The 16747-nt window shown below is 34.9% G+C and overlaps 3 protein-coding genes across 3 annotated transcripts; 2 read left to right on the top strand and 1 right to left on the bottom strand.

Moving 5' to 3' along the window:
* Positions 1-266: 266 nt before the first annotated feature.
* On the bottom strand, positions 267-2903 carry LOC145605789 (putative pentatricopeptide repeat-containing protein At1g69350, mitochondrial). The gene has a single exon (XM_081661856.1). The coding sequence runs from the start codon at positions 2850-2852 to the stop codon at positions 435-437; it is 2418 nt and encodes an 805-aa protein (XP_081517982.1). The 5' UTR covers positions 2853-2903; the 3' UTR covers positions 267-434.
* Positions 2904-8321: 5418 nt separating this feature from the next.
* Positions 8322-11706, top strand: LOC145606338 (tubulin beta-5 chain-like). Its single transcript, XM_081662350.1, has 4 exons — positions 8322-8480; positions 9250-9650; positions 9783-10052; positions 10676-11706. The coding sequence occupies exons 2-4, from the start codon at positions 9257-9259 to the stop codon at positions 11350-11352; spliced, it is 1341 nt and encodes a 446-aa protein (XP_081518476.1). The 5' UTR covers positions 8322-8480; positions 9250-9256; the 3' UTR covers positions 11353-11706.
* Positions 11707-14200: 2494 nt separating this feature from the next.
* LOC145605714 (early nodulin-like protein 18) lies at positions 14201-16561 on the top strand. The gene is made up of 2 exons (XM_081661787.1): positions 14201-14548; positions 15823-16561. The coding sequence occupies exons 1-2, from the start codon at positions 14338-14340 to the stop codon at positions 16371-16373; spliced, it is 762 nt and encodes a 253-aa protein (XP_081517913.1). The 5' UTR covers positions 14201-14337; the 3' UTR covers positions 16374-16561.
* Positions 16562-16747: the final 186 nt, after the last annotated feature.

The following is a 16747-nucleotide window of genomic DNA, read 5'->3' as shown; positions in this document are numbered from 1 at the left end:
ACGAGTATTTATGAGATTATTCTTCAAAATTAAGTCTTTACATCTCCATAAATCATCAATATCATCTTGTTTGAAATTCTATTTGGTGTATAATCAAGAAGAATCGCATGATACATTTGCCCGCAAACTGCAAATAAGGCTATCAAATGAACCTGATCCTAGCCTATCTTACGTATTTTGTCAAGTCTTGTATACATGCATTAGAACTATTTTCACTGTCTAAAATTAGTTGTCACATTGTTCTAACCTTTCATAAACAACCTGATTGATTTGACAAAAACATATGCTTTGTAATGGTCCTATACCCTTCCCATCACTTTAATCTATTTAAAGACATTGTTAAAATACTCAAAAATAAACTATTACTATTTTACGGAAAGTGACAACTTTTTCTGAACATTTTAGAATATTTCTCATGTGACTGAAAAATTTGATCACGATTCCCCTACTAGAAAAGCACGAACTTGATCACGATTCTGAACCCAGCTATATGCAGGATCTTTCTTGACCCCCCTTGATTTCATGAGTTCCCTCACCCTTGTTGCCTCATCCCACCTTCCTGCTTCTGCAAGCATATTTGAGAGAAGCACATAGTACCCAGAATGATCAGGTTTTAGCACAAAGAGATGCTCTGTTGCCCATTTTGCTAACTCTATATCCCCATGGATTCGGCTAGCACCTAGTAAAGCTCCCCAAATATTGGCATCTGGTTCAAATGGAAGCTCTCTGATAACCTCCACAGCCTCATCCATTAGTCCTGCTCGGCCCAGAAGGTCAATCATGCAAGTGTAGTGCATATTCTTTGGTGTAATGCCTTTAGCCTTCATCTCTTCAAAGTATTTCTTCCCCTCATCAACGAGTCCTCCATGACTGCAAGCTGATAGAACAGCTATAAATGAAATAGAATCATGCTTCACAGTATCTTCCCTCATAGCTTCAAAAAGAGAGACTGCTGTCTCAAACTTTCCAAGCATTCCGTACCCTAAAATCATTGTGTTCCAAGAGGCAGCATCTTTTTTGTGAGCCTGCTCGAAGATATTCTGAGCAATCCCAATCTTTCCACACTTCATATAAAGATCCAAAAGTGAATTGGTGATAAAATGGTGTGTGTGAAACAACCGTCTTATGATAAAAGCGTGAATCTCCTTCCCCGACTTCAGTGCTGCAGAATTTGCACACGCTGCAATAGCACCTACAAAGGAAATTGTATCTCGCTCCATACCCATGGATCCCATCTCTTCAAACAAACTCAGAGACTTCAAGCATTCGGTAGTTTGTGAATAGCCTACTATCAGTGTGTTATATGATATTTGATCCCTAGTGGATACATCAAATACATTCTGCGCAAGCTCAACAAAACCGCACTTGGCATACATGTCTATCAACCCATTTGAAAGAAAATTATCGGGGATAACTCCCTTCCGAATGCATCTGGCATGTATTTCTTTGCCTGAGGGAAGTGCGCCTATTCGAGCACAAGCTGGTAAAATGTTTGTGAAGGTTACATCATTCGGAGTTTCACCAAAAGCCTGCATTCGTCTCACAAGTTCTAATGCAGCTAACTCGAGGTTATTTTGAGCAAAATTAGCAACCATGGCATTCCATGTGACAACATTTTTCATTTTCATCCTTTCAAATACACTAGAAGCCTTAGTGGAATCCCCTGCCTTTGCATACATGTCAATCAATGAATTTGAGATAAAGAGATCAGAATCAAAACCCATTCTAATAATAAGTCCATGAACCTCTTTTCCTGCATCAAAATACTCCAATTCTACAAGAACTGGCAACAAACTCGACAACGTAACACCACTTGGCTTCTCTTTTGAGTTAATCATCAGCCTAAACATGTACAAAGCATCACTATAGCACCTAGCATGAGCAAAACTTGTAATAATGGTATTCCAAGACACACCATTTTTCTCAACAATCTCATCAAAAACTTGCAAAGAACTATCCAATTTTCCACACTTCCCATAACCATCAACCAACGCATTGCCAACTCTCACTTGACTAATCAACCCAACCTTAACCACATAACCATGTATCATCCTCGGCACCACCTCATCCTTAAGCTCAGCACACGCCGGCAAAACACTCACAACACCAACCGCATTTGGCAAAAACCCAGACCATATTTTCATCTCTAAAAACACCTCAACAGCTTCCTTAGACCATCCATTATCAGAAAACACTCCAATCATACTATTCCATGAAACAACATCTCTCTCAGGCATTTCATCAAACACATTCTGTGCATCCCTCAAATCACAACAACTACTATAAAATATCAAAAGGGTATTACCTACAAACACAAGCTTATCAAATCCAACCTTAATCGAATACCCATGAATCTCTCTACCCTTCTGACTCTCACAATGATCAGCACAACTCTTGATTACAGAAGGAAAGGTATGATCATCAGGCCTAATTCCAATTCGAATCATATAATTATAAACATGAAAAACATCATAAACCCTAGCAATGGAATACCCTCGCAAAAGGGTATTCCACAAGAAGGGTGTTTTACAGTAAAACACAGAATTTTCGAAGAGAAATTTGCAGGAAACTGGGTTGTCAAATTTGGCATAGTTTAGGATGAGAGATGCACAGAGAGAGACGCTTGAAGGGAGAAAGCCGAAGACGAGAGCGAGGGCGTGGGATTGCTTGGTTTGATGAAGGGATTGGAGAGAAGAAAGGAGAGGGAGGAAATCAATGGAGTTTGGAGATAAGAAATGGGGTTGTGATGGTTGCAGAGCTTTAATGGCGGATGTTGAGAAGAGAGAGAAAGAGGGTTGTTTGGGGTTGAAGAAGGGGGAGATTACAGGGAGAAAACGAGCATGATTGAACATAGAAGAAGGTGGTTGAAGTGAGATTTTGTGGTGGATGGTTTTGGAGGGAAACAGGGGAACTGCAAACGAATTTTTGCAAACTAATGAAATGAAGGCAAATGGCAATTGGCAAATAGAAATGGCGCTCGGCCGCACGGGCCGTTTCAAAGTATGGTACGACAAAACACGCTGGAATCAATTAAATGTGTCTTAGCCATATAAGAACAACACGGCTTGGCACGGTGGCAGACGACCATGCGCTAACCTTTTGAAAATTTCGACACAACATATAGCTTGTGGTTCAGGCAGGGTTGAATTAACCTCAAAGCACATGGGTTCGACATTATCATGGACACGACCCAGAAGGGCCACCACCATCTTTAGTGGCAATGGATTGGATATATACTTTGTCCAATAATCCAAATCTGCATGAGCTAACCTTTTGAAAATTTTGGCACAATACATAGCTCATGTTTAAGCATGGCCAATTAACCTCAAAGCACATGAACTCGACATAAAACACATCATGGACACGACCCACAACTATCTATAATGGCAATGGATTGGATGTATGCCTTGTTCAATAAGATTCAAATCTTGACTCAACTAGTTTTTTTTGGAGATACTCTCATATCACTTGTATAAGAATTACTTCGTATATTTCTATAACTTATTTTCAGTACAATAACAACAATCAACTTTTAAAAATTAGAACTATATACAGTATGTTATAAGCTTTTAAGTAAGTTTTAAAAAAAGTTGGACATTGAGCCAAATAATTATACGTAGAAGTATTAAATATGCATGTGATCCTTAGCAAAATGATGACTTCCAACTATATATGGCTATGTGCTCATGTGATGCATTGTTACTGCAATTAGTTAATTTTTGTAAATCTGAATCTAATAACAATCACATGCATATTATCACCAACATCCATTTTATTTAATTTTTTGCTTGCAATATTCTTTTGAGTTATATAAAGGGAGAGAGTAAAGAGATGAGTACTCGTAATAATTACCATACTTTGCGTAAGTTGGATCAACATGGGATTGGCTAAAAGCCATATTTGATGTCCCACCTTAGGGACCTTCTTGTTCTTGCCTTCTAAGGCTTGAATGTGTCCCTTAATGGGTGTATATATGTACCTATTTTTGCCTGATGCTTTGATTACTCTTTTTGATTTTTAAGCAATAACGACTGACATTTTTATTAAAATTTCATTTCCTCGTTAGACATGGCAGTTCTCGCACTAATTTGTCATCTTAACTCCAGAAGTCCAAACTTATTTGACAATCAATTGTTAGTTGTTGAATGCTAGCTAGTATGTTTTACTTAAATGGTTAGTTGATGCCTCGTGGAATTAGCTTTTTCTGTTGCTTATCGAATTGTCATGCTCATCTGTTAGTATTTCTGGTTTGGTAGATACTCGTATGTTATTAATGACCAACTAGTCTTCTCGCCCGTGCAATGCACGGCTTGTTCATAGAAAATTGCATTGAGAGATGAGTGAGAAAATACCAATAAATAATTATGAGTGTAATATGTAAATGAAAACATAATTAAAGAAATAAAAATTTTGGGACTTTAATTGAAATGATACTTAATAGAAAGAAGATGGAGGGACTAAAATCAAAGAGAGAAATTAAAAAGGTTGAATTAAAGAGGGGAGATGAAGATGAAGTTTTAATGAAAGAGTTAAGAAAAATTGTATAATCAAAAATAAAAAAATGTAATACGACATGTGGCACGTTGAGTTGAAGAAGAAGATTGGGAAATGTAATAGAATAATGACACATGTTTTTTTTGGTTTGCTTTTTTAAATACTAAAGTATACATTTCTTCATTTACTTGATGACTCATTTGTTCTTTTGTCATTATGATTATTGATTAACCATCCCTTTTACCACTTAATATTAATCAACGAACCCTTTTTTATTTTATAGTATTTTATTATAAGACCACATCAATAAACTAACATCCAAACCAAACAAAAATAACAATAATAGAAAACCCATCATAAAGAATAATCAATAGTCTTAAGACTGTTCTCATTGACTGAACTCAGCTAAAGTGGACTGGATTGAAATGAATATTTTATAAGAGAAGGAAATTAGGAGTTGAACTGAATTGAACTCTAATGTATGAGAACATGCCCTTAAAGATTATAAAAAACTATCTAATTATCTATCATGCAACATAAAACAACTTTAGATGGAATAGCTTGTTACTTTGTTCTATACCATTATATCATACGTATTTTATTATTTATACACTTAGTAGACATTATTACTTGTCAAAAAAAAAAAAAAAAAGTAGACATTATTTACATATTCAACCTCCTACGCTATTTATATACTTCGTAGCAGATAGCTAGAACAAGTGGTGATAAACAATTACAAATTTGATAGTGTAGATTAGAGGTTTAACTCTTTCACTCGCTCAAGTAGTAAAATTTCACCTTATTTCTTACTCCGGACTTATTAGTTATTAAAATAAACGGTAAACAAATAAATCTTTTAAGATCGAAGTTCATCTAAGAAAATGACTTTATATCCTTACTGATAATAAATAATACTCGTAGTGATCTGAAAACGATACTTGACCTATAAGTTGAGCAAGCATAATGAGTGTGCTTTAAAGAATGGGAAAAAGATAAATCGGATTTGAGATTTGGGAAAACTGCTGGAAGAAATGGACTAAAGAGAGTGAAGACTAAAGATGGTAGTACTACTACTTGTAAGCTGGCATGTCACATGGAACAACGTTGCTATGTCATGTGACTTCTTTTCTAACCTTTTTTTGTCCCCTTTCCCACTCCTTAAGATACTATGCCATTGCTCTCTAGTATAAAAATTGTTCCTCCATAAAAAGCAAACAAAAAACAATAATACCCTCTTTGTCCACTTTTGTTTGTTTTGTAGGAGATTTGTTTACCTATTTAATTCATTATTTAGATTGAGATGTGACAAAACTGACTGTCAAAATTAATACAAACAAATCTGAAAATGGCTCAAATCAATCTGACCAGATCAAAATCCGAACCAAACAATCCGATTGTCACCCTGTGTAATTCTCCTAAACTTCGTGTAAAAGTTAATGTGTCACTTGAAAAAAATGGATGGAATAATAACAAAAAAAGATGATGGGGCAAGCTAGAAAAGCCAAGGTAAGAGTAATTATAATAACAATCTAAAAGATGTGAAGGATGGCCACATTTGCCACAGAAACAAGCAAACTCCTCCATAAGCATCAATGGAAATTTCCTATGGTGCCCTTCCAGGGAGCTTGAGATATCACAATTGTGGACCATGTATATAAATATTAGGTGGAGTGGAGCATTAGACAATTGTAGTTAATTAATTCGTACCCAATTGACCACAATTATTGTCGAGATATGAGTAAAAGGTTCTTTGCTTAAATAGTGCATTTTCTATTACGGACTTCCGCAGTAGTATTGTACTACACTCAAGTTAACTCTACTATCTAACTATCCAAGTGTGTACATATTGTACAGTCCACACTAGTGAGTAGTGATCCATAAAATAGCGCATGACACGCATGCACTTTTACACTTTAATTTTCTCTCTGGCCACTTTCTCTCTCGTCCCAACCAATTTGCTCATGAGCATTTTTGGTGAGGAAATTTTATCCCACTAGTAATCAAAACACAATTAAATTGCTCATGAACATATTTTATTTTACTCATTGATGTAGTAACATTTCTACCATTTTTGCTCATCAATTTTGGATGAATGCCGAGGCCCACGAGATTACTGTTCATCATGAAATTTGCTCATCCTATGAGCAAATTCTGAAATGCTCATGAGCATTTTTCATTTTCCTCATTGATGTAGTACCATTTCTACCAAATTTGTTCACCATTTTTGCTCATGAGCAAAAAAATGCTCACTTATGTGAGTGCTCTCAGTGTATACTCTACTATCTATGTGTGTACACTAGTGAGTAGTAATGAATAAAATAGCGCGTGATGCGCATGTACCTTTGCACTTGGTAAACCTTTTCATTTTCTATACAAAATTGACCATGACTTTTCCCCCTCTAGTTAAAAACCTTTACTCTATTGCGAATATGAGAGCAAACACAATGGTTGTGACTATTAGTTATTTTTATTAATTTCTTCATCTTTCACCTTGCTTATAACCACTCTTATACCAATTTATAACCAATGTATCACAATAGTTAATCACAACTTTTTGATTATACATTTTCTCTCTTGAGCTTTTACCAACCCCACCACACAATCATAGGTAGACATGAAAACCATCAAGTTGCAATATTTTATTCCATGACCATATGCAAAAAATTGGTTATTCCTATAACCTGGTTATTGCAAAATCTCCCCAAAATTTTCTATCTCTTCATGTTTTTTTTATTATTATTTTTACACTTTCTCTCTCCGATTAACCAACCTCAAAAGGTTAATGGTTGTGAATGCTATGAGAGAAAGAGATCAATTCGACTATCTAAAGTAGGAAAATTGAATGAATGCTATCATTTATTTATAAAATCACAATATAAACTATATATTACTCAGTGACATGATAGCTAATTGACATCACAATTACCACGTGTTAATTTTCGTGGCATGTGTAACAAATGTCGAACAAATATAGATACTCTAATAACATGAAAAATTATAAACTCACCAAATATGTTTGACTTCTTGTGATAGATTAACGTATGCGACTCAATAGTCATTTTACTAGTGATGAAATTATACGAATGACACATGCTCCAAGAAGCATGATTCATGTTCGTGTTAATACAAGATTGATTCTTAATTTATTTTCATTCAAATAGTTATTTTCAATATACTTTGTATGAAGTATGAGGTTTTTTGGTAAAAAGAATTTATCATCAACTCTATATAAATGATTTTTGAAATTTTCACAAGACCAAACATCAATTTTCTCAAATCTTGACAGCTATACTCGAGTAAGCTAAATCTTTCAAATGTGTTGTTAAAATATTAGAAAAAAAATTCAAAGTACAATAAAATGGTTGAAAACCCATGAAAAATACAATAAAAAGGTAGAAAACCCATGAAAAATTCAAAAATTACAGGTAATCGTGAAAAAGGCCGGTTGGCCCGGTTCACTTCCCTCACTAACAATATTGCACGATTGTAGGGTGCCCATTAAATACCTGGGTCCCACATTCATCCAACATCACATCAGCGGGAAAATCCTAATGGGCATTTTCGTCATTTCACCCTCAAATTTTAATTTTTGAATTAATCTCCAGTACAACGTGGACCCTACATTCGTATAAAAAAATCAAACTTCCCACTTCACATTAAATCCTGACCGTCCAACACAAACAATCTGACGGCATCTAACGGCGCTTCACAAAAAAGGAGGGAAAAATCTCTGACCGTCAGATCTATCAGTTACTCCAAATCTCTCTTCTTTCAAAAAATTAATTAAATATAAAAATTTAAAATTAATTCATATTTTTAAAATTTTATTTTCTCTCTCTTCTTCTTCTTTCTCTTATTTAGCCATATATCTAGGGTTCATCCTCTGCTTCACTCCTCACTTCTCTCTCTCTAAAATTTTTCTCTCTCTAGAACTTTCTCTCTCATCACTCTCGCATTTTCTGCGTCAATCGTTGGCGACATTCTCTGTAAGTTTTTCTTCTTCGATTTTTGAATTTTTTTTGTTGTTTGTTTGAATTTCTGCATTTTAGTTTGAATTTGAAATGATTTGATTGTTCATCGTTGCTCAAAATTGTTTGCATTTTGTTTGAATTTCTGCTGATTTTTCTTTCGATTTGTTTCATTTTGTGGTTAGCTTGAACATCGAAAGTTCGAATTAATTTGTTCGTCAATTTGTTTCTTCAAATGGCTCGCATTTGTTCCAAATCTGTTTATATTTTTATTATTGACGAGTTTAAGCATCAGATCTATTTGTGAAAAGGTTCGATGTCGATATTTGTTTGTATTATGAGATTATAGTCATTTGGATGAATTATTGTTGAATCGGAAAAGAGAAATGGTACTTGCGATCTTCAGATCAAGTAGATCGACCTGTTAATGGAGGATTTTGTTGTTAGTTTGAGCTTGATATTAAGTATATTTGTGGATTTATCTGGAAAATAATCAGAAATTTGTGATTGAAGTTTTCTGAAATAATTAATTTGATGAGCTGTAACCTACACTTGTTATTTTGAATATTTTAGGTTTTTATATTAGATATCTGAGACTGCAGATATATGTATCTATGCTGTTCATAATTTATTGTTTGATAAATATGTGCATTCAACATTTTGATTAATGTCGGTTTCGAATCGATAGTGATTTGCCCAGGTCTTAAGCCCTGATGTAGTTACATGATTATTGATTAGGTATACTTACTAGTAATGTTTGCTGAAATGTGATTACTTGTTATTACAGTTCAAAGATGAGGGAAATCCTTCACATTCAAGGAGGACAATGTGGAAACCAAATTGGATCTAAGTTCTGGGAGGTTGTCTGTGCCGAACATGGCATTGACCCAACCGGAAAGTATACCGGAACTTCTGATCTTCAGCTCGAGAGGGTCAATGTTTACTACAATGAGGCCTCTTGTGGACGATTCGTTCCTCGTGCAGTGCTCATGGATCTTGAACCTGGTACCATGGACAGTGTGAGGACTGGTCCTTATGGTCAGATCTTTCGCCCTGATAACTTTGTGTTTGGTCAGTCTGGTGCTGGAAACAACTGGGCCAAGGGACACTACACCGAGGGTGCTGAGCTCATTGATTCAGTTCTTGATGTTGTGAGGAAGGAGGCTGAGAATTGTGACTGCCTTCAAGGTATAAAGCTTGTCCATCATGTCTATTTATGTTATGAATTGCTCAAGAATAGTTGATTTTTGCTTATGCATTGGTAAACTACGATGTATGGTGAATTAGTCTTGCTCATTTTTCTTGCTGTTATCCTTGTAGGTTTCCAAGTTTGCCACTCGCTCGGAGGTGGAACTGGTTCTGGAATGGGTACATTGCTTATTTCAAAGATCAGGGAGGAGTACCCTGACCGAATGATGCTTACTTTCTCGGTGTTCCCATCACCTAAGGTTTCTGATACAGTGGTTGAGCCCTACAATGCTACCCTCTCAGTCCATCAACTTGTTGAGAATGCTGATGAGTGTATGGTACTTGATAACGAGGCTCTTTATGACATTTGCTTCAGGACCCTCAAGCTTACAACTCCTAGCTGTAAGTATACTCAAATCTGTTTTTTGTTGGATAGACACTTCACTGTTTACTAGTTAGTTACTTATATTGGTAGTTTTATCTATTTTGCATGATACATTCCTAGTCGAGTTTCTACTTTGTAAACTTTTTAAAGACAATTTTAGAAAATCTTCAACAATTGGCTAACTAAGAAGAGTGTGAAAGATTGGCTGGGTGCAAATTTTTGTTTACCTTTAAAACTTGTCATAGGATTGTTGCAGTTTTACAAGTATGGTAATAATTTTGAAATATGGGAAATTGTGATCAAAATTTTAGGCCTGCCAATACATGTATCAAATGTTGAATGTTTTTGAAGTCTGACCTTTACAAACTGCCTTTTTGGATCAGATTATGAGTTCCGTTTTTTACACACCTTTTAAAAAGTTTATTTCCATGCCAATACATGATTGCTCAAGTTATTACAACATGGGTTTGTGTTATTGAGCCGCACCATTGCTCCAACTACTAGAGACGTATAAGGGGCAGTTTTTAATGATTTGAATGAAAAGACTTTTTAATCAAAATTCGATTTCTTACTGCTAGTTAACAGTTGATAAATCTGAATTAATGCTGTATTTAGTGCTGACAAATTTATATTTATGCAGTTGGTGATCTTAATCATTTGATCTCTGCTACGATGAGTGGTGTGACTTGCTGTCTGAGGTTCCCTGGTCAGTTGAACTCTGACCTCCGCAAGCTTGCTGTGAATCTCATTCCCTTCCCTCGTCTTCACTTCTTCATGGTTGGATTTGCCCCGCTCACCTCTCGTGGGTCCCAGCAATACCGTGCATTGACCGTCCCTGAGCTCACCCAGCAAATGTGGGATTCAAAGAACATGATGTGTGCTGCTGACCCTCGTCATGGCCGTTACCTCACTGCTTCTGCAATGTTCAGGGGTAAGATGAGCACCAAGGAAGTTGATGAGCAGATGATCAACGTCCAAAACAAGAACTCTTCTTACTTTGTTGAATGGATCCCCAACAATGTGAAGTCCAGTGTTTGTGACATTCCTCCCATTGGTCTCTCCATGGCTTCTACTTTCATTGGTAACTCCACTTCAATCCAAGAGATGTTTAGGCGTGTGAGCGAGCAGTTTACTGCTATGTTCAGGAGAAAGGCTTTCTTGCATTGGTACACTGGAGAGGGTATGGATGAGATGGAATTCACTGAGGCCGAGAGCAACATGAATGATCTTGTTTCAGAGTACCAGCAGTACCAGGATGCTACTGCTGATGAGGATCTCGAGTATGACGAAGAGGAGGAAGAGGACTACCAGGTTTAGAGTGGAATTTTGCGAGCTTCTCAGTGATTTTTACAATCCTGAGGTTTGTGGTTCTGGCAGAGACTTGACTTCAATGCCGTTACTGCAAGTTGGAAAAAGCCCTGTTTTCCCCTTCCCTATTAGTTATAATATTAGCAGTTTAATTAGTAGTTTGGAGATATACTCAAATCTGCTATTCTATTGCCGAAGTTATACTTGGATTTAGAGCTGTTTGTTAGGCTCAGTGAATTTTAAATGGCATGGATATAGTTGTGTGATAAGTGATGTGCATTTTTATCATCGATTAGGACAGTTGTTTTCTGGCCATTGTATCGGGATTCAAATTTGAGGCAGTCGTTTGTAGTTTATGACCTATTTTGCAATATTATTGCTGTTAAGAAGAGTATACAAGACTCATCTAGCGTATATGGAGTAAGGTCTCTTTTCTAGCTGCTGCTCTCATCTTGTCTAGCCTGAACCGAGCACCTAAACCCATCTGGACTTGTACTGAAGAGATCGGGTTATATTCATGGGCTAACATGTGATGGTGTACATAGATTAATCATCTCAACATGCATCTGCACATGGCCGATTGTTGTATATGTCCTTGCATGAGTTGCATCTGCACATGGCCTTTATTTATGGAGTACTTTGTAGTTTGTACCATTATTCTGGGGTGCTCACCCCAACATTCTCCATAGTTATTTCCTTAATCACCAGTGTGGCTGTGTCATATCCGATTGCAGTAACATTATTCCTGTAATTACCACCACCATCACCATTTATGATGCTATCACTGTAATTGTTGAACCCAAAGTCATCCCCTGTTGAAGTACACCAATGTTAACTGTGTGAAATGGCCTGCATCAGAGTGGTCTGGTCGTGTCTGGACTCATCTTCATAGCCGTGCATTGCTATGGCCGGAGCTGTCCACTGTCCAATTACCATGTCTTTGGTAGGTCATTTTGGACGATGAATGTCATTGAGTCGTCTCATTATCCTCGATCACAGCTTTTGGTGGTAAGATTGTAAACTCCACGGTTTATGTCTGGAATGTGTTAATAATTTCCTTAAATTCGACGGTCTTATGAACAATATAGCATATATAGTGAAATTATCACAAGTTTCTATACGAAGTAATAGAGGAATTTGCTAGTGAGTTGTTTGGATAAAGGATGGAACAAGGTGACTTGAAAGTTTTCAGTGAAGTAACGAGAAAATTGTGGAAGACGAAAAAGAAAAAAGGAAGAGGCAAGAATGCACGTGTATTGGGGGAGTAAAAGCATGTATCTAGTGACCCCAAATTTACAAATAAAGTTCATTATTCTATACCACTAGTAGTACTAACCTTACTTGCAATCTACCACCGTCCACACCGACGTTTTCAGATTTTTTTTTTTATTTTTTAAATACTTCGTATTAAGTATTTTAATTTACGATGTAGTTATAGAGAGCCGTTAACGATAACGATAAAAATGTACTTCATATTCCGTATAATATAATTCGATTATAATGTTGAGAACCATCATTCAACTAATAAGACTATTTAATGTTACCTCCTCTATATATACTCGTATTAATGAGTAAATTTCTTTTCTAGTGTATTATTTAAAGGATAAAATACTCCAATGATTAGGCTTCCTTGTTTAGGGCTCAACACCCAAAACTTAGCTTTATTTTTACGTTCTTTATTAGTGCATTGTATTAAGTTTCTAGTGAGAATTGAACCCGAGAAGATGGGAGTAGCAACCATTGAATCATGAAAAATTAAGAACAAAAGAATATCTAAAGGCTGTTCACATGAGCAAGATGCTCTTCCAATTTTGATCTTCCTTCAATGATTGGGTTTAGCTACCTGATCCCACCATAAGACGTAATATTGGTTAATACATCTCTGTTGCCAGCTTTTCTATTAAAAACGCATACATCCATGTTCTCCAATCACCAAATCACTATCTTATGCTAAAAATACATAATTGTCCCACGCAACTCGACAACTTATCACACTATATTACAAATGAGATAAGTCCCTACTCTCTTACATTGTATGTTAGCTAATATTTCAATGGTACTAGACCCACTTCACAAAATTAATATACATATTTTAGAGTTATTTATATGATAAATAGGATTTGCTATCATATTATGACTAATTCGAAATCAGGTTGGTAAGACGTCGAATGTGATATAAGTTCTCCTAACAAATAATATTGATGTTGTGATGCGTACTTATGGATTAGTTGAGATAGTAAGACCCTCTTATTGGTAATTTAAGAACTAGTCGGTTATATTTGACTAATTAATATTAGTTTCGCAAATTTTATCTTTCAATTTGCATTATTACTATCTTGTCAAAAACCACAAACATTAGTTTTAGGCTTTTAGCCATTTATACAGTAATTAATTTACAACTCTTTGTTTGCGCCATGTAATCTCCTATGAACAAATAGTACAACACTCCCTTGCCTCAAACTACTTGCACAACTTTTGCTAAATAGAGTAATCCCAAAAATATACTATTAACACTTTAAAAAAGAAAAAGGACTTGTTATTCTTGCATGAAGTATATAAAAAAAAAAAAATTTACACTCATATTCTTTGAAAACCAAATGATCCATGACACACTAAATGTAATAAAAATTACTTTGTATTGTGGTCAATTTGTTTAAAATCATATTTATTACGTCAGTCAAATGTTACAATTAATTTGAGTCGAAAAATTATTCCTTATCAACCTCATAAAGTATTATAGTCTACACTCTACAACAATGTAACATGGAATAGGGACAGCAAGGCCAATGTGGTAATATTAAGGAAGAGTTGACTGTTAAGGGGCATTCATTATTTCATCCCTTTAAAAAGGTGGTAATGTGGCAGCTGCAAAATTCCATGTTCTTTATTCTTACTAGAAAATTAAATTGTACAAATCTTATCAGTTATCTTCTTACATAAATATCCAACCAATAAACTCCATTTTATCAAACAGTTTTCAAAAAGATTATAATCATGAAGCAGAGAATACTTGCCTCCAATACTAATATGCTCTGTTTTACTCTGTTTTTCTTCTGTTTAATTTTACAAGAAATTCCAAGTATTGAAGCTTACAAAAATTATACAGTTGGAGATTCTTTGGGTTGGTATGATAAATCTTCAAAACCTACTGTTGATTATGAAAAATGGGTTTCTGGAAAATCTTTCTCTTTGGGTGATTTCCTCAGTAAGTTCTTCAATCTTTCTCTGTTTTCCTCTGTTTTTTTTTTTTTTTTTTTTTTTTTTTTTTTTTTTTTTTTAATCATCATATGTTATGGTATCATAATCATTAATTGATTTTATAGCTGATTGTCTATAAACTCACTACAGATTAAGTACTAATTTCATTATGATTTTTCCATCGAAAAAAAATAATTCATTATGTTTATGTTAATTGTATGATTATCTTATAATTTGTTTATTTGGTTCCATTTTATGTATCACTGTTTTGTGTTTGTGTGATAATATTTCAATTCATAAGCTAAAAATCACATACTCTTGTAGATCATAGAGTTACGAAAATGTTAATGAATTGAGCTGATTTTTACTGGGGGAAGTTCTTATTTTTTTCATTTTTGTGTATAAGTACCTGAAAAAGTAACAATGTAGACATGATTTGATCTCACGTATTAGATTTCATCGCTAAACTTCGACTAAGGTAGTTTACTACTAATAGTCCAATTAGTACTCCGTACCTTTTAGTGATGATTGCCTCAATAACAAGCTATTTTAAGTACTGAGATTGCCATTTTATTCTTTTAACTTTTGGGTCTAAAAGTACATGTACTAATAAGTAGAAGATTCAAAGCTTCAATCAACAAGCAAACCATATGTTAAATATCTAGTTACAAAAGCCCTTTAGAAAACACAAAGTACAGTACAAAGGTTCAAGATTTAAACCATAAATAGGAATACTCAACTTTTTTTTTACCATTCTCTTATTTAATATGTTTCTAGTAAAAAAAAAAACTAAGAAAAAAGTTTGTGCAAGGTTAAAACGGTTTATGGAGGTTAGATATTATAAAGTTTTACAATAATATCTACTTAAAGTATGTAGTTGTAGTAATTAATAAAAATAAAAAAAGTAAGTGAAAGTACTTATCTTGTGAGTCTTTTTGATTATTTGACCCAGTGTCGGCATTTTTAGCATATTACAACAATTGCATGTTAGGTGTCTAAGTTTATTAGATATGGAGCATTAGAAAAATCTAAAGTATTGCTCTAACAGGTGGATGAAGCAACCGTCACATGTAAATATAAAATTTTAACACAATCTTATCAATTTGAATGCCGGTTTGTATGTTTGTGTGCGCGTATTGCACAACACATGCATGTATGTACAATATGCGTCACGTATAAACTAGTTTAAACTCAAGGGTAAGTTTAAATGTTGTACTGATTAAGATGTTATTACTTGAAATTTGAGGAAATTAATCAAATTGTTAAACTCGATACGTGCAGTTTTCAACACCGATAGCAATCATACGGTAATCCAAACATTCAACTCTACAACATACACTTCATGTGATTCACAAGGCGAAGACAATGTGCAATGGTCAAGCATTCAACCCAATTCCACGGTTGTACGCCCTATAACAGTTGCTGTTCCCTTAATGAAAGAAGGTGTTTCATATTTTTTCTCAGGGGACTATGATGGAGAGCAATGTATGAATGGTCAAAAGTTTTCTATCAATGTGACTCATGGAAAAGGGTTGCCTCCTAGCCTTAAGAACAACCCGGACTTCGCAGTGGGTCCTAGTCCCACTCCGGCCTCAGGGGCAGCATCTGCCCCTGGGCCGGATAATCCCGACTCAGGGGATGATCAATCAGCCCCGGATACCATCATATCTTCCGATTTTAATCACCCTAAGAAAGTACCCGAGGATAGTACTAGTGGTGGTGGTGATGATGACGACGATGATGCTAAAAAATCCAATAATGTAGCTGGTTTTATGCCTACTTGGAAGATGTTCTTTGTTAGTTTGATTGGTGGGATTTTGCTTCTTCTTTGATGACTTGATACATTTTAAGGAAATTAATAGCTTAGTGTTACCCAAATATATACAAAGTACAATTTTTTTTTTTTTTTTTTTTTCCTATTCTTTTGCAATTTTCCACACTACTTTTTATTTATATATATGTATTTGGTGTTTTGAACACATACTTTTATGATTCACATGTAATATATTAGTGTATTACGGACTAATTTGCTTGTATTTTTTTTATCATTAAACATGATTGATTTGTTAAATTTAAATCTTGGTTCGTGCCTGTTAGATGATTGATTATGAATAAATTTAAATGAACTAAATAATTCGATCTTTACATGTAGCAAAACTACCAGCATGGTCACAAAGTTGATGTCACTAGTGATGTTCTGATTTAT

The sequence above is a fragment of the Chenopodium album genome, chromosome 22 (genome assembly GCF_948465745.1).
Source record: "Chenopodium album chromosome 22, dcCheAlbu1.1, whole genome shotgun sequence".
In the NCBI taxonomy this organism is placed as follows: domain Eukaryota; kingdom Viridiplantae; phylum Streptophyta; class Magnoliopsida; order Caryophyllales; family Amaranthaceae; genus Chenopodium; species Chenopodium album.
Note: the sequence above shows the minus strand (reverse complement) of the source record. Positions and strands in the feature narration are given on the sequence as shown.